The sequence below is a fragment of the Anarrhichthys ocellatus genome, unplaced genomic scaffold, assembly GCF_004355925.1.
Source record: "Anarrhichthys ocellatus isolate YVR2014 unplaced genomic scaffold, GSC_Weel_1.0 scaffold16, whole genome shotgun sequence".
NCBI lineage: Eukaryota > Metazoa > Chordata > Actinopteri > Perciformes > Anarhichadidae > Anarrhichthys > Anarrhichthys ocellatus.
Window position 1 is genome coordinate 5,346,263 of NW_022280046.1, and position 21,482 is coordinate 5,367,744.

The window sequence follows — 21,482 nt, forward strand, 5'->3', positions numbered from 1 at the left end:
AAGTTCCTCCTCATACTCTGCTATGGTTCTTTCAAACATCCCAAAGACCTCCTCAGCAGCCGCAGTTAGTCACTGGTTGACTAAACATCTCAGCATTTGGACTTTAGACATCTTCACGAAACCACAGCAACTTCTCCTCCAGACAAACTAACCGTTAAACCGGTTTGCTCACTCTGAGCTGCGCTGTGTTTCTAGGATATGTTCGGGTCCGTCTACTTGCTGCTAGCATGCTAACTTCATTAGCTCCGTAGGACTCGTGGGGACAATCCACCAACGACAGTCATGAACACCGCTTACTCTCCATTAAAGTGTTTGAAGCACTTGTCGCCGTAAAAACCGCCTGTGGTCCGCTGGTATAACTGGTGAGCACCGTCTGGACCTGCGTGGACAGAACCAGCTTCATCTGGAGCAGACCTGGGCATTGTACGGCCCGCGGGCCACATCCGGCCCGCGCGAGGTCATTGTGAAATTAGGAATAAAACGTAAATACGTGTAGCCTACATCATGCACAGAATATAGCTGCATTGCATAGCTGTATTGAAGGCGACTTTTGTTGTTTTTTTCTTCTCAATTTACGTATGTTAGTGAACGTATGTGCGAGCAGCAGCGTCACTGCAATGTGTTGGCGAACTGAGTTTACAAGCAAATATACTAGTTGCAAGAATAATATTGAGCAGGATTGAGTTCAGTCTATTGGTCCGGCCCTCCACAACAGTCCCTGTTTCTCATGCGGCCCCTTGGGAAAAATAATTGCCCACCCCTGTGTTAGTGGGACACCTGGAAGCTCCTGGATCCATCTCTCTTCATTTCCATGTTCACATTCTATGTATGATTTTTTGCATGTGGATTGTCTCTATTGTAATCTTATCATGTTGATTTATTTACTGGACATCGACCTCAAACCAAAACAACAACATTTGGTTTAACTATGGTCACGGTTTGGTTAGCTAAATTAATTAACTAAAACTCCTTGGTTAGGGTTAGGAAACTGTTGCAGGCGTTGTTGGAAACGTCTCTTTTAGGATACCTCTTGCATTTAACAAAACACTTCTTTCCCCCACCCTCCCTTGTTTCTCTTTCCTCTGCTCCCTCACTGGCGTCCCACCAGGTCATCACTCACCTTCTTTCTCCTCCTCCTTCTCTCCTCGGTAGTGCCCTCTCTCCTCCTCCTCCTCCCTGCTCTGTTGTCCAGACATGCACACTTCCCAGCGGAGCATCTGCAGTGTGCTGCCAGTCTGTGAGCTGGAGAGACACAAACGACAACACACCAGAGGAATCTTCAAAAACAAACTTTTCCTGCAACTTCTTGTATTTCTTTTTTCGACAAACAGACCTACTTTTGCTTTCCTTATTTCCTCTGAGGGTCGATCTGTTTCCAGAGAGAGCTGCAATGCTTCCATTCTACCTCTTGACTTTTGCTGGTGAGTACTTTTTAACGGTCGTGTCAGTGCTGGTGAATGAGGGCATGTTTCTGTTAATGCCAGTTGCTATGATTCATACTTACCATTCCCTCTCTCCGTTTTCTCCCCTCCCTCGTTTTCTTTCTCTGTGTTCAAAGCCACCATCCAAGCCCACAACCAGCTGTTGCCAGGCTCCTGCAACTTTGAGTCCGACACCTGCGGATACACGTCAGATGCAGACTTCACAAGCTGGACCCTGCATAAAGATGGTACTGGGGAACTTGCCACACAGCATCTTCAGTCTTTTCTTTAAAACGTTTTTTTCTGGCACTGAGTGTAGGCTTTACTGTGGCTCTTTTAGTGGTTCAAGCTGTGATGTTGCAGTTATTTTTACTTATTTTTATTTAGTTACGAAGCATGCCAGTGAAAAGAAGCCCATCTGGTCTGCATTGATTCCAGCATCTCCGAACATCTGGAGTCAGTGAAATAACACATTTAGGCATTCTTGCTGGGTTAGTACTGCAGCTGATACAGTCGAGTTCTGTGCACACACACATATGTACGTTATGTCAGTCAATATTTATGTTAAGCGATGAAAGCCAACAGATGAATGCGGCTTAGATCATTTGTACATTCCCCTGTTCTAGAGACTACACAACTGTTGCTGACTTCATTCTCACATGCTGTAGCCGTGCTTGCACGAAATGTTGAGAAGGGTCCAGCTGCAGATATCTTGAGACAGACGCCTCATGTTGTACTTGCAGCTGGATCCTGTCAAGTTAATTGTGACGTGAAGCAGGGCCTGATTTAAGAGGTGGAGGTTATGTTGATGTTACGAAACACTCAGCTCTTCGATCTGATTTTAACTTCACAAGACCTAAATGTAAAAACTAAATCTGGCAGGCCTATTATGGTAAACTTATAATGAATGATCCACCAGAACCAGTCCGAGTACTGGTCTGATTCAAGGTGCAGACACTGGACCAGGTCCTGCTCAGTGGACTTTATTCTCAGCATAAATCGGCCTAAATCCACACTTCCAAATCATAGGCAAATCAGACAACCATATTTTGGTAAGAATCAGAATATATTTAGTCCTCCAGTGCCAGAACATATTAAAGCGGGCCTACTTGACTTTATAAATATCTAATACTGAAATCATAATTACTTTTAACCTCGTACTCAGTGGTGTATTGTCAATGAAAGGAATGCCTATAACCTCTTAAAGGGAACAGAGGAGCATTTGGGGAAATATGCTTATTTGCTTTCTTACCAAGAGTGAGATAAGAGAGTCAGGAGGTGATTGACCTAGCTTGGAAAAAAAGACTGAAACTAGGGGGGGGGGGACAACAGTTCGGTGCAGTGACTTCCCAGATATTTGTTGTCAAAATGAGGCTTCCAGCAGAAATCACAGAAACTCCTGCTAAAACCAAAAAGAGGCATTTTTACATTTGTGTTAGCGTATTGATCAAACAAGTGTGTACCATGTGTTAACTAGTGTGCTTTGGAGGTGATGGTGGGGGTATTTTTGAAGGTTGGACAGCCAGGTTAACAGTTTCATCTTGCTTCCAGTATTTATGCTAAGCTAGGCTAGCAATGTCCTGACTTCAGCTCTGTAACCCACAGACACAGTTATAACCAGCATAAGTGGTAACTAAAGAAGTGGACAAAGCCAATTGGTGCTTAAGAAGTAACCATTTAGAGAGTTAATCGATGACCAAAGTTGGCCTTATATCAATTTGATGACTATGGACCAACCAATGTATTGATTGACTAACTGCTGGTTTCTAAAAGGAGTGTATGATTCTTGTTAAACCTAACCATCTCCCATCAACACCCTTTGGATTGGGGAGGCATGACTGTGCCCTGCTGCTCCAGTATCTGCAGCTAGACTCCGTTGGAAAAACTGCTCTTCTAAGACTTTTTTTCCCATGATCCTTGCTTGTAGTTGTATGAAAATTGCTCTGCTGCTGCAGCCTGTCTCGCTGCCAGTCTTCCCCCTGGGAAACGCCAACTACTTTCTCTTTTCCTGTTTCCATCCTTGCTGCTATTGCTGCCGGCTTGTTAAAAGGTCAGTGTAGCCAATGGTGTGCTCAGTCTTTGCTCATTTATTCCCCGATCTCAGCAGTGCTCTGTGCGGCACAGCTGAGTTAAGTCATGTCAAATATATCAAGCATTTTAGGTACTATTTTTCTTTTCTGAATTCAAACAAGGCAGAGACACTGATGAAATCAAGAACTTGATTGTGCGCCATGTTATGATCGGTTACGTTTCAATTAAGTTAACTTGTGTAAATACAAACATTTGAAAACAATTGCAATTCATTGGCATAAGAAAAGAAGAAATACATCTTGGATTAACCGCATTAAATGTGAAATGAGCTCATCCCCATTTTGAGCGTGCGTGTTTGTCAGGATAGGAGCCCCAAGGCAGCGCGGCATTCCACAGGGACAAATAATAAATGGCAGACGGGTGAGGAGAGTCCAGAGGCCCCAGTAGCAAAAAAAAAAAGAAGCCAAGAGTCTCTGTTTTGGTGGGAGCTGAATTCCTGATGTGTTATTCCTGATTCCCTGAATTTCAACTTTTCTTATTTTATTTTAGATAAAAGTTCCATTAGAGACGGTATTCAGCCTTTTATCTTAGAGAGAAGATGTGTGACAGATCCTCAGGTCAAAAATTCAGCCTGCTCAGCATTTTGGTTTATGACTAAATACCTGCAAAACTAATGACATTCCCATCAATCTCAGCTGTTCTTTGTGTTTATTGCTAGTAAGCAAATGTTAGTATGCTAAACTGTGATGGTAACAAACATTAGCTGCTAAATGCCAACATGTTAGCATTTAGCTTCATTGGAGCCCCCCGTCTTTCATGCTTCTCACTCTGGGCTTGTCAATGCTCGCAAGTAGCTTGCTCGTTAGCAAATATTGTGTTTATAAGTAACTTATGACTTTCTCTGAGAATTAAGTGACTTTGTGCCAAGCACTTGGTTTGTATATTGAAGGTAAGGCACACACAGAAGAGGAATCCCAGAAAACTCTTTGACTGAACTACTTGTTACATCACTGCATTACTTTTTATCTGTCTGTGTGGCAAATCAATTCAGAGCTTAGGTTTCAAACTTTGCTGTGCAGAAAACCTTAATCAGTTTTAAAAATAACCACAATAACAGACAAAAGAGTCTTATCAACACGTATATCACAAGTTCATCTTCTTTTAACTTTTCAAAGAACTAGATTACAGTGAAACTTAAGGGCTTGCAGACAATAAAACAGAAAAAAACATTCAACATTCAAAAAGAGATTAAAGTGATATTGACAATATTTTGTGCCTGTAGAATAAAAAGTCTTCCCTCAAATCACAGCTTTTTCCCCACTTAACATCAGCAATGTTAGCAATTAATTTGTTCTAAATCCCACATACCTTTTCATTTCAGGTCGTTTTGTTGCAGTGGACGGAGTCATGAGTGATAACCAGGCTGGCGAGATAGGTGCAGAAACTGGGCCACAGAGAGCGATCACAGGGGTCCTGTTGAGTCCGGCTCTGGAGCAGGACGAGTGGAGCTGCCTGAGGCTCGTCTACCAGATCAGCGGGTCGGGAAGCCTAGAAGTCCTGCAGCGCACAGAGGGAAAGAGCTTTGACAAGCCGCTGTGGAACAGCCAGGCCGCCTCTGACAGCTGGGTCATCTCAAGCATGGACCTGCAGAACAATACCGAGCCATACAGGGTAAGGTATTTTTAAAAATGTCTAATATTTGTTTGAAGAGGAGATAATAAATAATAAATGTAACTATTCTTCGAGCCTTATCAGTGACACTAAAAGTGTGATGTTTATCCTGATGTTGTCTATAGAGGAAAGTTCATTCAGTGTCCAAAATGTAAAGTGTTCATCATCTGAGGAGCTTCAATGTACTGATTCAATTTCACATCTAAATCCCCACATGTGAATGTCAACAGCAAGTTACATTTAACCTTTAGTTTTGAAGATATTGTAGACGAATGTGGAAGTAAATTCAAAAATTGTTAGGAATCATGCAAAACACACATAACAATAATATTTAAGCACAAAATGTACTTATCTTATTACTTATGTTGGAAACTGCTCAAGTAAACGTTTAAACAAATCAAAGTAACAGTTATCCGTAACTATAAATCCAGTTGTATACATGACTGAGTGTTAGGGCTATTGTTAATAAACAAAAAAAGTGTTTGAGAATGTCAAATTGTTTTGAGAATAAAGTTCGAGGGGGGAAAAATTCACAGCATTAGAAATAACAAAGTTGGAAAATGTCTAGAATTAAGTTGTATATTTAGAAGAAAAGTAATATTTCAATATAAAGTTGTGATTTTACGAGCAAAGAGTTGTGATGTTATGAGCATAAAGTCATCGTTTTACAAAGAAAATCCTTCTGAATCTCAGTGATGGTCTCTGAAGTAGAAAGAAAATGTGTTAAATAGAAAACGTTCTCACGGGCTTTAGGAGGAAAGACAAAAGTTGACATTACACATGCAGGCCCAGATAAAGGCCAGCATGAAGTGTGTGGAGAAACACACCCGCACCTACACCCACACACACACATTATCCAAACACTGTGGGAATAGTGCGGCACATGTTTATATTATATGCACAGGCAGAGCTGACTCTGGCAGGGTCCTGACCTACATAATGGTAAGTCGGGTCTGTGCCTTGTGTGGGCCCCTCAGCGCAATAATGTACTCAGTCCAAAGTAGACCCAGGTGAAGAAATGTATATGTCAGAGGGTTAAACTTCACACTGACTGCTAAAACACTCTGCTTGTTGCTCTCACTGAACACTGATTAAAACTCTTTTAGAACTTTTGCTTTCTTTCCAAGAGTTTGAAGAGAAGATTGGTGCCAACTGAGGGCAATTTATGAAGAAATTAAGTTATAAGTGCTGGATGTTGCTGACGCTACACTCAATGTCTGGCTTTGATAGATCTGTGTGTTAAGGAAGGTTAGCTTAGCATAGCATAAAGACAGTTTAGGCAAGGGGAAACAGCTAGCATGGCTCTTCTCCAAAGAAATTGTTGCCAAATAATAATTAAACAATGCAACTCCCCCTAAAATATGCATGTTGGTGTATGGATCAAACAAACCAGATTTAGTAGATTGCAAGATTTAGAAGTGTTCCCTTTTGAAGAGAGCCAGCTACAGCTGCTTCTCACTGTTTCTGGCCTTTGTACTTAAGCTAACCGCGTCCAGACTCTGCACTGCAACCTTATTCTACTTAAGGCTTCAGACATAAGAGGAATATCAATATCTATAAGAAAGAATGCAAAAAAACATTTTCCCAAAATGTTAGAATTTTAAATATTATTTTAACAATAAAAAGCTACCTAATGGAAATTATTAACAAATCTGTAGTCCTAGAGAGCTTTGTAGTCTATTTCAGCAAAAAAAAAAAAAAGACAAAATACTATGTCAAATAGATATGAATTAAAATGTAACACAGATAATAAAAAACATGCTATTTATTCATCTAAAAAAGTACAGATGACCTCTTAGATCATGCTTGGTCCCACATACATGTACAAGCCCTGACCTCATGTCAGGGCTGGAAGTCATTTTACAGAAAACCTGCAGCTCACCAGAGCTCTAAAAGTAAAGTAGATGTCTGTGCGTTTCATGGGTGCACTCTCTCTGACCTTAAATACGTCCCATGATTTCAATTATGTCATTCCTGTGTCACGCCACATCAGGGTTGCAGGATATCGCTGAACATGTGTTGTTGATTAGGTTGTACTCGAAGGTAAACCTGGAGGGAGCGCTGGGAGCAGCGTGGCCATCTTTGAGATCCACATCAGCTCTGGATACTGCCTGGGTCGGTGACTTCACACATACATCACCCACACAACAATAATCCACATAAGCATGTAACTCTGGATTCAGACCATCTGTGCCCTGTTGCTTCAACTCACACACACATGAACATTGTTGGAACATTATTAAGTCTAAAGCCTTTTGCACCCACACCCATAACGGCTGTCCTGTTTCGCATGTTTCTGCATCTAGAGTGTGATTTCGAGGAGTCTCACCTGTGTGGATACAGCAATCAGTGGAACGCCAATGTAAACTGGTATGTGGGAGGAGGCCAGCTGCTTCACAACAACATACCAAAGGACCACACCTACAACAACAAGACAGGTGAGTATTAACCATATAAATGTGTGTTTTATCCAATGACTTAGAGCCCTGCTGGTTTTCATTTTGGATGAAAAGAGCAAATGAAAAAATATTTTTTGCACAGTTTGGCCATAATTTATATCAGTAATGATAACATTTAAAAGATAAGATTGATATTACTAATAATAATCCATTGGTTCATCTCTCACTACTTTCTGACCTCCCTGTAATGTCTGTGGGTTCCTATTCTTTCTTAATAATGGTTTAAGTCTGTAAAAATAAATAGTTTAAAATTAATCTCAGTAATGTCATAAAACAGCTGGGCACTGTAGTTCTTTGCAAACGTTACTCCAATAGAAGTAGAAAGTGTATTTGTTGGGGACTATTTTCAGATACACTTCAATACACATGTAGTGCTCAAACTGGCATGTACAGCAGCAGGACGGTGTATGAGGGATTGACTCTAGGATCAATTCATTCAATGTCAATAGGAAACATATACCATCATCGTTATCCTTTTATTGTGGAGCTCAGGGGGCGTGGCAACCTTGTCATATACCTGTTAGTTCCACAAGCAAGCAACATTAATCTCACTTTGTAAAGAGCGCTGGGAGAGATTTCAATGACCTGTGCTTTCTGCATGGCTCAGATTTGATAAAAGTAGCAAACGTAATTTAAAATGTTCCCAGTAGGTTTACATTTCTCGGATGTCAGACCTGATTCAACATTGAAACTCCCTTAAGAGGAACATGACAGCTCATGTTTAAACTCTCACTCAGGTCACTTGATGTACGTCGACTCCATCTACGCCAAAACTTTCAAAGAAGTGGCCAAACTGGTGTCTCCCATGACGACGGTGCCGATGTCCGGCTGCCTGAGTTTTCAGTACCAGCGGAGCGAGAGGAGGGGGAACCTGTTCTCGGTCTACACCAGAGACCAGCTGGGTCAGTACCAGGAGCTGTGGAGAGCAGACACAGAAATCCTGAGCGATTGGAGCGGGACGCTGGAAGAATGGATACCTGTGCAGGTGGACCTGAAGGCACCATACTCTGTACAGGTCAGTGTGAACATGTCAGCTTCATGTCCATTTTAAAGCTCTATGTGATGACTTTTACGTAAACAGATAATGAAATTAACAAAATCTGGGAAGAGGAGACGAAGCATCAAATTCCATCTCACTTTGTCTAACTAATCCATATACTGCTGAAATGTTTATGTGTGTAAACTCCCTCCTGTGTGAGGGTTTGCATCTGCGTGCACACCATGGCATGCATCCTTGTTTACGAGCGTCTTTCTTCCTCTCCAGGTGGTCTTTGAAGTATCCTTTAACAGCCCGAGAGGCGGACGCATTGCAATTGATGACATTTCCTTTTCTCCAGAGTTTTGCAGCACAGACACTGGTGAGCTGCAGTCACAGTTACTTACTGTTCATTCTAAACAGTTATATCTATAATCTAATGCTTTCTGGGTGAACATCCAGAATATTAACTTTTTAGGATGTTAAAGAACTAATAGCGTTTAGCCCATGATTAAACAGATACAACCTTGGAGGTTCACATGTTGTGAGGATAAAAATTTGGCATATAGAATAAAATATATATTATTATTATATTTTCTGTGATGTTCAGGGAAAGTGTTGTTACCAAAATCAGAACTGAACCATCTTCTATGTGCTTTTATGTTAATTGTTTGTGTCAATTGTTGGAACTCTGTGATGCTGCTATTCTTGGCCAGGCTCCTTTGTTAAAGAGATATTTGATCTCAATGGGACAAACCTGGTTAATTAAAGGATACATTAAAGAAAACGAATGTCTGGAGGGTAACTTAAATGTATTCATCTGGAGGGTAACTTAAATGTATTCATCGTCTAGGGACTATTAATACACAGTGCATAAACAATGTCACACTTGCTGATGAATCGTAAATACTACAACCAGAGCCACAAAAGTTTATCCAACATCAAAACTCCGCTGCCATACATTTGTTCCACAGAGCCGACCTTTGACCCCTCCATCGCCAGCTGTAACTTTGAGTCAGGTTTCTGCCGCTACACCCAGGACCAGGGGATGCTGTCGTCGTGGAAGAGAGTGTCTGTGAAGCCCAACATATTTAGGAACGGAGACCACACCACAGGCGCAGGTGGGCTTCGACAACCAATAGTCTTGAATACTTAAACCTGCATTAAAGGGGAATTGAGTCGCCATCAGTTGGAGAAGAAGTTTAAAAATTAAAAATAAATGTGGGATTGGAGTTGGAAAGAAGTGCGTTCACCAGATGTCAAAAGCTAAATCTCTGCTTGAGGCTAGCGGCTCGAAGCTACAGTAACCGCTACTAGCATATCACATCAACATCTGTGCAAGTGAATCGAGTGAAGTTGTATTTTGGGTAATGTAGGCACCGGGTTTTGACAAGAAGAAAGAACAATGTGTGAATTGAAAAAGCCCATTTCTCCGGTGCTGCTGCATTGATTTTGATTATTTTTCAATAACAATCCATCGTGAGTCTGACAGTGTTATAGGAGCGCATTGCTAAACCAGTGGAGAAGCTTACACCCTTAACTAATATTTCAAATTTTACATTGGGTCAAATGACTGTTGGGGCTTATGCAGAGCCAAAATCCTGGATGATTATTTTACGACTCTGCAGAATTTTAGCGATTACAACTTCACAAGCCAGTGATTTGGTGGTGGCTTTGTATCAATCTGTTCGAAACTCAATTCACACAGCTTTGAAAACAGTGGCACCTCTGGATGGTAAAGTGGGATTTGAGGCTGAAAAACCATTGAAATTAAGATCAATAACAGGTGTGAGTGGTCATGGGAACATTCATGGCGAGCAGATTTATTACAGAGACATTTTCTCAAGAAGATAAAGTCTGTCTTCTCCTTCCAGGATATTTCCTGTTGGCTCATTCCCGGCTGAGCCCAGGCTCCGGTTACGTTAGCCGTCTGATCGGTCCAACTCTGCCAGGGAACATGAAGTACTGCCTGAGATTCTACTACTCCCTGAGGGGTGAGTGGCACCCGAAAACTCATCAGATAGAAAGATATATTTGCCATGAGTGAATCCTATGCTGCGATTTATGTTTTTTTTGTACTGACTCACCAGACATAAATAACTCTGGCAACTGCAGGTTTCAACCAGACGGACCAGGCTCTTGCTGTGTATCAGCAGCAGCAGCAGAGCAGCAGCCAGGAGAAGATCTGGACTCAGGGGGAGAATTCCAGAGGACTCTGGATCACGACGGACGTCACCTTCCAGACATCACAGCCTGCCAAGGTCAGAGGAGAGGAAGTGGAAATATCACATCAGCCAGAATAACAGTGGAGAATGAGTGCAAGAAGAGAGTAAGGAGGGCAGGAAAGATCAAATGAAAGGATATAAAAAAAAGGGAAGGGAGTGAGTGAGTGGGTGAGTAAAAAAGACGAACAGAGGACAGGAGGTACTAAACATAAGGGGAGAAGTCTTCTCCCAGGTACAGTCAATGGTCTGGCCCAAAATGGTGGACCAATAAACTGGCACTACAGCTAAGCTGCTAAAATGGCTATAAAAAAGGAAAAATAACTATTTCAGAGGAGCTAATTTAGGAACAATTAAAGAAACAAACACGTAAAAACTCAAATAAACCAATGGATGGATTAACTAAATATAAAAAGATGAAAAACAAAAGAAGGAAGCAGGACAGAAAGAAAGAGGAACAGGCTAAACAGTTGACATGACAAAGAAATAAACAGATTACTACTTTCATAAAAACCTTTACTTTGGTGTTCTGGTGAGCCTTTAAAGTTCTGCTCTGTGACTTTCTTTCTTTTATTTACCACACAACTGCTGTTAGAGGACACAGCATCATCAGCATGTGGTTATGTGCATGACAATTCATTCCTCCAGATCCCAAAGTGCTCAAAGGCATTCTCCACACTGGCCTTTTGTTCCCTACTTTACATATTGAACCGTTTTATACCACTCAGCATTCAATCGATGATTTATTTTCTTCCTCGTGAGCCGCACACAAACATCAGAGCAGAAGCAACTGCAACAAAGTGTTTGTTGTTTTCGTTCAATTCTGAAGTGATGGTGTGAGTGAGCAATGGTTTTAAACCCTCTGCCTACGGTTTGCCTTTGTGCTGTGCAGGTGGTTTTTGTCAGCACCTGCAGGAGCTTCTGGGACTGCGGCTCCGTGGCTTTGGACGACATCAGTGTGAGCCTCGGAGACTGTGAGCTGACAGCAGGTAAAAATCTACAACAACAAAAAGAACTTGCGTATCTCCAGCAACCCTCATCTAAATGTGTTATTTGTTTCAAATGTTTCGTTCGCGTCAACATACACACAACAGTCATGTTGTTTAGCTGATGGCAGCCATTATTTCTGGAGGAAATCTTTTGGCGCAACTCTTCAATCACCATTGAGTGCAGAGCAAACTAACTCCTTATTTGCTTGTTTGGGGCTCCTGGTGGCTGCAGTGCTGGCAAAGTGACTATAAATAGAATAATAACAGAGTTTCAGATGATTCACACAGCAGCATGAAAATAGATAATGTTTAAGTTAAAAAAGGTCAGATTAAAATCAAAGTTAGAGTCAGTCCAGCGAGATGCAGTGAGTTGAGCTGTCAAAGTGTTACCCAACATGAAGTGACATTCATGTTCCTGTCGCAGGTTTGTTGGCGTTGTCTCTGCCAGGACACTGTGACTTTGAAGCAGGCCTGTGTGGCTACACTCAGGACAAGCAGAGCGACGATGCCGACTGGGAGTTTAGGAGAGGATCCACCCCGACCTCGTACACCGGCCCCAGGGGAGACCACACCACGGGACTCGGTGAGGGCTTCCTGCTTAAACTCTCCTTCCAAGTCCAGAATACTCTGCCTATAATACACAAAAGAGACACTTAAGGTGCTGTTCACACAGAATGAGTAAACCTGTTGGCTCTCGATTGACAGGATACTACCTGTACGTGGAGGCGTCGCCCATGCTGCCCGGTGAGAGTGTCCGATTGCTGTCCCGACCTCTGAGGGCCTCCAGAGGGCCACAGTGCCTGCGCTTCTACTACCACATGTACGGCTCAGGTACGGGTCAGCTCGGCATTCACCTCCGCAAGGACAGAAAGGACGCGTTGCTGTGGCAACTGAGCGGCGAGCAGAGCATCGCCTGGCTGAGGGCCACAGTGGAGTACCAGAGCGACAGCCAGCATCAGGCAAGAGTGCAACACAACCTCTCCCGACTGTTTTATATTTAAAGCCTGTGTGCTGGACACGGGGACCCTGAACGATAGGCAATAATGGCAGCTGGCTTATACACTTACTTGTTATGGTATACCACTACATCGTTGTGTTGCTACACGTACTTAAGTGAAGGATCTGAGTGCTTCTTCTGCCACTGCTCATCACTTACTGTGAGAAATATGTTTTCAGATTGTGTTTGAAGCAACCAGAGGTTCATCAGTTAGGAGTGACATCGCCATTGATGACATCATCTTGGAAGGCGGGCCTTGCCCCGGTAAACAATCTGCAGAATCTAAGATATTTGTTGAACATACGGCAACAGTAAACATCCAAGAAAAAAAAAAAAAGCACAGTATATGATCATAAAGTGATGGGATTTTTTAAACTGAAAAAAAAATAAAAAATCTGAACTATCAATTTAAGGTCTGTAACAGCTTCCTGATTTCTTCTCGATTCCCCTGCAGAAATGGAGATCAAGGCCACCGTGGGAACCTCCAATGAGATCGAGTAGAAGGCAAGAGGAAGTCAGCTGCATAGGATGCATTAACCTCGTTTTTTTTTTTTTTTGCACATTACAGACTCCAGACACCTGCATGTCAATCTGAACACGTAGGGATTTGGGTAAAAGGAATCTTTTCACGCAGTTTTGTTTTCATGGAGCAACACATATCAGTTGTGTCACAGTCAGCATTTCTCTCTGCACTGTAGCTACAGAGAGCGTGTTTAACTGTGCGTTTCTTCATATTTATATGCATTAGATTAATGCTCAAATAAAGCTAGAAGGTTATTCACCACTCTTTTTTGGGTTTCTATCATTGGTAACTGCTGAAGGCAATACTTAGTGAAGCATGATCTGCCAATTAATCAAGAAAGACTGATGTCATCATCGTGGTGTCATTAGTGAAATTCATATCAAAATGTTTCCAACATGTCCCTAGTTGGGCCCAAAAAACTAGAACAACAATGACACAGAACATACGACTATAATTATTCTTCTCCGAGGTATTTACGAAAAATTTTAATTGTATTTTGTCAGAACTCACCAGTTAGCTGTAATGGTCGGAAGTGTCAATTACAATCCCCAGTTGTGTTACAGATGTGCCTGAGAAAGTAAAATACATTTCTTCTGAACCATTACGTAAGCAGTCAAACAGATGAAACGTTGTCTGTTTCCACTAGACTACCATAAGGCACTTCTTCTGTGAAAGTGACAAATGCAAATAATAAAGTTAGATGAAATACTTGTTCAAACACAAAAGGTAAAACCAATATATTCAGATTTATTTTAAACCGCATACATACATACATATACTGTACATTTCAATCAAAAAAGGGGAGAGACGGTTTCATTTGGTCCAACAGATGGTCATGGTTACATGATACACGTCCCGTCTTTCAGGTATTTTATGGACTCCATCTGCTGCGTCATTGCCAGAACTTCCTGAAATCCTGTGCTGAGTCCAGACATGTGCTGGAAGTACGCCTCCTTCTCCACCTGGACCGACAGATTATTCACCCCGGCGTCTTTCAAAATGGCCGTCACCTTTGTAATAGGGGAAAATCACACAGACCAATCAGAAATGTCAATATCCTAACTTAAGATTTCACAGCAGTGAGCCCGAGGATTCTTCCTCTAGGGCGCATGAATGTAAAATGACCAATCAATGACTCTCCAATAACAAACAGATCAAGGAGAACTGTTGTTAGCTGGTATGATGGAGGTAAGTCCTCCGATATGAAACATCAGCATGACTCTGGATTCTACAGTTTGTACCGACCTGCTGTATGATCCTCTGCTCCACCACATCCGCCATGATCTGGAGGTGGATGGTCCCTGCGATCACGTTGGCTGAATGCCTCCAGAAATGAGGGTCTCTGAACGACAGAACTCCTTCGATCTTCTCAATCTGAAACACCACGGAAACTATTGAAACATTTGCTGACGGGGTGATGATGTTTTTACTGTTCAAGGCCAATGATAATGCACAAGACCTTTCTTGAATTTGGAGGAGAGTACTCTACTTCAAAAGCTCGTCATTTGTTTCAAGAAAAGGGAGATTTACAGCATGAACACAAGTTATAGAGAGCAGGCCGAGGCATTGTCCTCCTATTTTGTTATTTTAACAACAAAATGTTAAGATCCAGATGATTAAAATAGTTGACACGTGACAGGCAACCGTGGGACATATGGCATGTATTTGTGTTCATGTAAGTACAGTAGTTAAGATATGCTATACATGTAGTATATGCTAATCTAACTCACGAACTAGAAAATAGCAAGAATTCCTGGATCTCACCTAAAAACTTTCTTTGCAAATGGCCTGAATCTTCTTCCAAATTTAATTAATCTGCCAAGAATCAAATAAACAGAATACCAAACACACAACCTATTTTGTGGAGTTAAAAGGCATCACATACTACTGATTTCACATGTTACAAGAAAAGTTGAAAACTTACACTAAACCACTTCATTTGTCCCAGTGGAAGGTTTTAGTGTGTTAGATTAGTGTGCAGCTAAACCCTCATCTGTTAAAGAAAACTGCAGTAACGTTGTCCTCGTCGCGTGCGACTCCTCACCTTCTCCAGCGCGATGTTCAGCTCCTTCTCGTTTTCTGGGGGACTTCGTAGAAGAAGAACCTCGCAGGCGTCCTTCAGCAGCGGGATGACGCTGAGAAAAATAAGCGTGGCGATGAAGAGCGAGCAGATAGGGTCGGCGATCAACCAGCCGAACTGACGGATGAGGATGGTGGAGATGATCACACCGACGCTGCCCAACGTGTCAGCCAGGACGTGGAGGTAAACACCTGGAAGGAAAAAAAACCCATAAGAATATTATCTGGCTACAACTTCCATTCCACAACATTTATTTTTTAACAGAAACACACACCTCTCATGTTAGCGTTCATGCCTCCACCCCCAGAGCCATGGGAGTGGCCGTGGCTGCCGTGTCCGCCGTGCCCACCGTGCCCGTGCCCTCCATGGGAGTGGCCGTGCCCTCCGTGGCTGTGCTCGCTGTGGGAGTGGCCGTGGTGCGAGTTACCGTGGTCATTTGACGAGCAGCTTTTGCCGCCGTGGGAGTGAGCGTGACTGAAAGCACAGATACCCACCAGGTTGACCAGTAAGCCGCCCACAGACACCGGCTAGAGGAGACAAAAACACACGACACAGAGTTCAGACTGAGGGATGTCTGGCTACGTGATGAATGAACATTAAGCAGCTACAAGGACTGCAGTGTGAAACTCGTGCTGGATATCATCAAACACAAAAACTATACTTTTTCAGATACTTTGTTACTCAGCAAAGCAAGCTATCAGTTATTAAATGTCCATACAGTCTGTGTTCCTCAGGTTGATCATACAGTTCCCAAAATGCACCTGGATAGGGAGGGTCTAATGAAAAGATGCTGTCTGGTAAAAGCCCATTTCTTCTAACTCTACACCCCCAGCTTGTAGCACAGGCTTTCTATTCAACATACATACCGTAGATACCGCTGATGACATTACTAACGTTTTGTTTTTTCTAATACTAGGCAAAGCACCTGTTCTGACAGACTTACTAAACATCATGAATAAACTGATCATGTGGCAAGTTGGTAGAGTACTCCTTTAAGTCTGTTTACTTTGTTCTTCTATATTATAAAGGACAAGAAATGATGCAGGCCATTTTTGCTTTAACTTATCATTATGAGGTAAATGTTGACTTCACATTGTGAAAGCTATAGAATAATGAAACCATCAGCATTTAAATTAAAACTATACTTAACTACAGTCCTAGAAAAATAAAGACTCCATTTACTCCACAAGGGAAGTGCTTCAACCGCTGCTCAACCACAACAGAAAGAGGAGAACGCTTTGGTTTTGGGCAATGATTGACAGAGGAATAACCGCAGTAATTTGTATTGCTATAATACTGTGTTGTTAATAAAAGTTTACGGATGGAATAAACGGTGGAAAATCCAGAGTGAACCACGGAAAAACACTCGACGGAGAGAGCTGAGAGGGTTCCACACCGACATTCAGTTGACCTGTTTTCTACTAGATCAGTGAGTAACAACACCGGCCCACTTAATAATACTTCTTACCAATAATACCACTTGGAAACACTGGCTATTGCCACTCTAATACTAAAATGAATTACTTATTGAAGTGTACAATGTGAATGTAGGAAAATATAAATATCTGGGGAGCACAGTGTATTAGCAGATACTTGATATTAAATGAAAAGGTAAAATCATGATCAGACGTACCAGGACATAGAATATAAATGTTACTGAAGTGCATCAACAGGTTGGAGCAAACGCACATTCAGTCAAAGGCCGGAACATTAAGCGGTCGATGCAGTTTACTCACAGTCAGCATGTCTGTGTTGATATTCGGAGGATCCAACACGCGGGTGACTGACTCAACAAAGACAAAGAAAGCGATGACCATCAGGAACAGGCCGTTGATGAATCCAGAAAGTATTTCCACACGACCATACCTGCAAAACAAAGAAGAATAAGAGTTCATTTTTAGATCCAGCTGAATATTAAAATGCTTTGCATTTTTCCAGCGTCTCCTACGAAAGCCTTTCCCAATGTTCCTGATGGACATTACCCGTAGGAGAAGATCCTGGTGGCTTTCCAGCGCGTCATGAGGGCCGCAAACAAGCCGAGGACTAAAGCGGAGCAGTCAAACAGCATGTGGAAGCCGTCAGAGATCAGTCCCAGGCTGTTGGTCCAAGCACCATAAAACAGCTCCACAAAGGTGAACGCCTGAAACGTGCAGAGCAGCAAACCTTACAGTCACCTCAAAATGCAAAGTGTCTTTGAGTTGGAAATATAAAATAAGATGTTAGAGGAGAGCAGGAGCAGTTTGTAGGGAATATCCCGGCAACAGCCTTCTTATTAGATTATCAATCTCTATTGGACAGTTGACATTAATAGACTTCACAAACTAGACTTTATGTCCTGGGATTTCCATTTTATTAAGAAAGCTCTTATTTTGAAAATTAGAAAGCCATAAATATCCCTGGCAAATAAAGTATTTATGTGGTGCTGCCAATTTTTAAGAATTTCAGTGAATTCCCCACTCCAATAACATTCTTGAATAACTTTTCCTGACTCTGTGCATACCAGGTTGAGACACAGGAAGTAGAAGATCTGTCTGGAATCGTATTCTTCGAGGATCTGTTTCAGGGACTCTTTGATGAACCGTGGGAGGGACTGCGACGTGTGCTGCAGGGCGTCACCCATGAAATTGTACAGAGGGGTCCCTTCAGGCGAGTAACCCACCAGGGTGCCCTTATGACCTTTCTTTGACGGAGATGAGAGAATACTGGAGGCTGCAGACGGAGAGGGAGGAGAATAGATACACATTTAACATAAGTATATGGACTGAAAACACCAGGAATTTAGCTTTTCAGTGAGAATGGTGAAATACAGAGGTAAATAAATATCCATAAATGCTTTGCCAGAGCTGCTGGGTATGCACACCCAAGTAGTAGGTGAGGCACCGTCTCCCACAGCCTTTACTTACACATGATGAAGAAGATGGCGCTGACGATCACTCCTCCCGAGAGCACATGCTCTGTGCTGACCTGCTGGGGCGGCTTGCTCATGGAGCGCAGCTGATCAGTCAGCGGGTGAGTCCAGAAGTTGGCCAGCAGCAGGGCGCTGAGGAAGAGTGCGATGGCACCGTAGCGGGCGCACCTCGGCGCCTCCATCTTTGTGTTGCAGATGGCTTCTACGTAAAACTCCAGGATCATCACGGAGAGGATGATCATCCCAAACGGCAGGATGAGGGCCGACCACGATTCGACTTTACTCTGGTGTTGAGACAGAGTGAAGAAGCAATCAGTGAGGAGGTCAAACAAATCATGTGAGTGACACAGAGGAAGACAAAAAGACTTTTTTTCTGAACTCATGCGAGCGCAAAAAGACATAGAAGACACACATGGTCTGCGCACTTACTTCTGTGGTCAGTGAGAGCACTATGACCCAGGGGAGCAGCACAATAGCTGAAACTAGGTTGTCAAGTGCATAGAGGCGTTTCGCACCACCAATTTCCACTGACAGTTTCCTGGAGACAGTGTGGAAGCCCACCTTCAGGCACAGGGAGGCCACCAGCAGCACTACACCCCCCTGAAGGGAAGACAGAGGGAGGAATTTAATTTAGAAGGCAGAACTAATACTTTACTATGATTCTGTGAGCAGCATTAAACAAACTTTAATGCACGATACGGCTTTTGCTTACTTTATGATCTGCAACCCCTAAAAACGCAATGGCTGTGGAGAGGAAATGAGTGAGCGCGCTGTCATGATGTCCCTCGGCTGGTTTGAAGACGAGTCAAGGCAGACACAATATAAACAGAGGTATACAATAAACACCAACACATCAGGCCAATAACTGTAAAAAACAGCTGTAACCGCTGCACGCCATGAGGAGCAAAGGATACGGTGCTCCGCCATCTTTGCCATGAGATCGTCGTTGTCGAAGAGGAGGATGCAGATTACGGCGATGATGAAGAGAGCAGCGCCTCTGGTCTGCGTTAAGTCAGACAAACCAAACAGAAACATATTTCTACCACAGTGATAGATTAACCTGAGGCAGTATACACAGTGCAACTCAGGCAGTTAATGTGGGGGCAAGTTTGTGATTTCAAACTAGTTGTGTGAACTTGTGGCCTCTTACCTTGGACGGCCCCCCACCCGAGCTTGTGAACAGGACACCGAGGAGAGCAAGGACCACCACATCACTGTGCTCAAAAAGCAACAATGTCCTGTGAAAAAAAGAGACACCGATTTTAAATCGCACACTAAACACAACAGAGTCTGCATGAGCACACAGAAAGACGTAAACACACAATTAAAACCACACACATATGCTCACATGCATGCACGTAGCATTGTTGCCTTTACAAACTTACTCTGAGCGCACATTATTGGTGACATCTTACCTTAGAGGTCCACAGAGAGTTAGACCGAAGAAGCCCAGGAGGGATATGACACAGCTGAAAACAGCATGCTTTAGCAACTTTATCCACTAAAAAGAAAACAGAAATGAAAAAACAAAACTGATTATTATTATTATCTTTAAGTGGCAATAAGTAAGATTTCAGTGCTGGTTGATTTAGAATTTATATTTGAGTGAAAAAAAGGCATTGACACAATGTTTTTTCCTTTTATAAAGCTCAACCTTTACAGTGTGCGCCTCCAATATAATGTCGAATGAAGCAGAAATGGCAGATGAAACTACGAGCAACAGAGAAAAATCTTGTTTCTTTTCTTCAATGAAGCAAGAGCTGGATCACGCACAAATAGAAAAAGGAAACGAATTACACACACCTGTCTTTTTGAGATGACTTTGCCAGACGAGAAAGGCTTTTGAAAGAAAAGCAGAATAACAGCACTCCTGAGAAAAGAAGGGTCACTGTCAGCATGTTGTCACCCACCATAAATAAAATACCTGCTGTTATAATAATACACAACAAGTGTAAGTTCAATAAGCAGGTGATACGAGTGCGTACCCTAATTTTAGTATGAAGATGAACTGGACAATGTGAACAACTTTTAGGATATCATAAGATTCAAAGATCCCAAGAGCCTTCAGGACCTTCGTGACAATCAGTAAAACTATATATCTGGTTAACCTGACAGAAAAAGACAAAGAAGAGATTATTAGCAAACGAGGGGAAAAACAATCAACGGAAACACGTCACCATAGGTTAATCAGCTACTCAATTGATATGCTGAGACTAATCATTAGATGCAACATAAGTAATAACTCACACCAGTTGGATGAGATTAATGTAAGATCAACAGACACATACCTAGAATTGGGCACTTCGACCATGCCCAGTTTGCCCCCGGACAGTACGTTGCTGCTGTATTTTTCTTCCATCTTCAAGCACCTAAAGTCGACCAGTTTAAGTCCAGTTGCAGTATTTATGCCCCTAATATCCTAAACATTACTGTTACATGAATAATGACATTAAACCACAGCCCATTCAACGTCACCGGTAAAGAATACGGCCGGGCTGCTTCATGCTCTTATTCATTCTTAACTCAATATCTAAAATAAACTATACACGAGCATAAACCTTCAGTCAGTTGACAGCTTTCTTTGCCTGTTAGCCTGTTAGCTAGCTAGCTAGCCCTCTGGCATGCCAGTTGAGTTAGATTGTATCCAAAGTTTCTACAACACGGTCGTCTATGTACAAAGTACGTCAAACAAGTACATGTGGTCTCCTAGTTAGAGCTAGATAAGTAACGAGTCCTCGGTTGAGCTGACCACAATAACAGTTAGAGTCCGTATTAAAAGGATAAAACATCCAAGCTGGCCAAGAAGCCACAGCACTTCCGGACACGGTAAACAAGTCCACGTCACGTCACGTGCGTTTATCATTCACGAACGTCACTCCTGCGCAGTTCAGATTTATGCGTCGAGGATGACGACGGTGGTAGAAAGTAACGAAGTAGTTAAATATAAATGATGTGCTTGATTTTAACTTGATTTTATGCCAATCTTTAGAAAGCTGAGCGACTTCAACGATGACTTCTGTTGTCTTTCGTCGCAATATTGCGAAGTTTTAAAACAAAATCATAAAGGGTGTTCTTATGGGAGCCCGTTTCCGCTTGGAAAAAATAGGTTAGGAATGACAAAAAATGTAATATCAGAGTTAATATTAGATACCAAGTCCACATTACTGAGATACTGAGCCATGAATTTGATTTGGGATTACTTAGA

General features: G+C 42.3%; 3 protein-coding genes across 3 annotated transcripts in view; 1 reads left to right on the plus strand and 2 right to left on the minus strand.

The window, feature by feature from the left end:
• LOC116388233 (zinc finger protein 239-like) overlaps positions 1–422 on the minus strand; it is a 4,576-nt gene extending 4,154 nt beyond the window's left edge. Inside the window, exon 1 of the mRNA XM_031855916.1 lies at positions 298–422. Coding sequence (XP_031711776.1) covers positions 298–422 — 125 coding nt within the window. The remainder of the gene's footprint in view (positions 1–297) is intronic.
• Positions 423–1,199: 777 nt separating this feature from the next.
• On the plus strand, positions 1,200–13,544 carry LOC116388034 (MAM domain-containing protein 2-like). Its single transcript, XM_031855624.1, has 15 exons — positions 1,200–1,421; positions 1,559–1,669; positions 4,834–5,123; positions 7,154–7,238; positions 7,430–7,561; positions 8,320–8,597; positions 8,847–8,940; positions 9,533–9,679; positions 10,433–10,552; positions 10,674–10,819; positions 11,673–11,769; positions 12,194–12,352; positions 12,475–12,728; positions 12,946–13,030; positions 13,221–13,544. The coding sequence occupies exons 1-15, from the start codon at positions 1,391–1,393 to the stop codon at positions 13,265–13,267; spliced, it is 2,076 nt and encodes a 691-aa protein (XP_031711484.1). The 5' UTR covers positions 1,200–1,390; the 3' UTR covers positions 13,268–13,544.
• Positions 13,545–14,016: 472 nt separating this feature from the next.
• Positions 14,017–21,117, minus strand: slc30a5 (solute carrier family 30 member 5). Its single transcript, XM_031855623.1, has 16 exons — positions 20,566–21,117; positions 20,263–20,385; positions 20,081–20,147; positions 19,693–19,778; positions 19,428–19,515; positions 19,192–19,279; positions 18,990–19,066; positions 18,707–18,877; positions 18,273–18,561; positions 17,870–18,078; positions 17,352–17,509; positions 17,106–17,235; positions 15,644–15,896; positions 15,334–15,560; positions 14,535–14,663; positions 14,017–14,299 (listed from the first exon to the last, which is right to left on the minus strand). Exons 1-16 carry the CDS (start codon positions 20,634–20,636, stop codon positions 14,129–14,131), a joined length of 2,337 nt encoding a protein of 778 aa, XP_031711483.1. The 5' UTR covers positions 20,637–21,117; the 3' UTR covers positions 14,017–14,128.
• Positions 21,118–21,482: the final 365 nt, after the last annotated feature.

Coding starts and splice junctions, on each gene's coding strand:
- slc30a5 (XM_031855623.1), bottom strand. CDS start 20,636: ATGGAAGAAAAATACAGCAGCAACGTACTGTCCGGGGGCAAACTGGGC. Junction 17,510..17,869: donor ACTTCCTGTGTCTCAACCTG/GTATGCACAGAG, acceptor TGCACGTTTCAG/GCGTTCACCTTTGTGGAGCT. Junction 14,300..14,534: donor AGCAGAGGATCATACAGCAG/GTCGGTACAAAC, acceptor CCTATTACAAAG/GTGACGGCCATTTTGAAAGA.
- LOC116388034 (XM_031855624.1), top strand. CDS start 1,391: ATGCTTCCATTCTACCTCTTGACTTTTGCTG. Junction 5,124..7,153: donor ACAATACCGAGCCATACAGG/GTAAGGTATTTT, acceptor GTTGTTGATTAG/GTTGTACTCGAAGGTAAACC. Junction 12,729..12,945: donor AGAGCGACAGCCAGCATCAG/GCAAGAGTGCAA, acceptor ATATGTTTTCAG/ATTGTGTTTGAAGCAACCAG.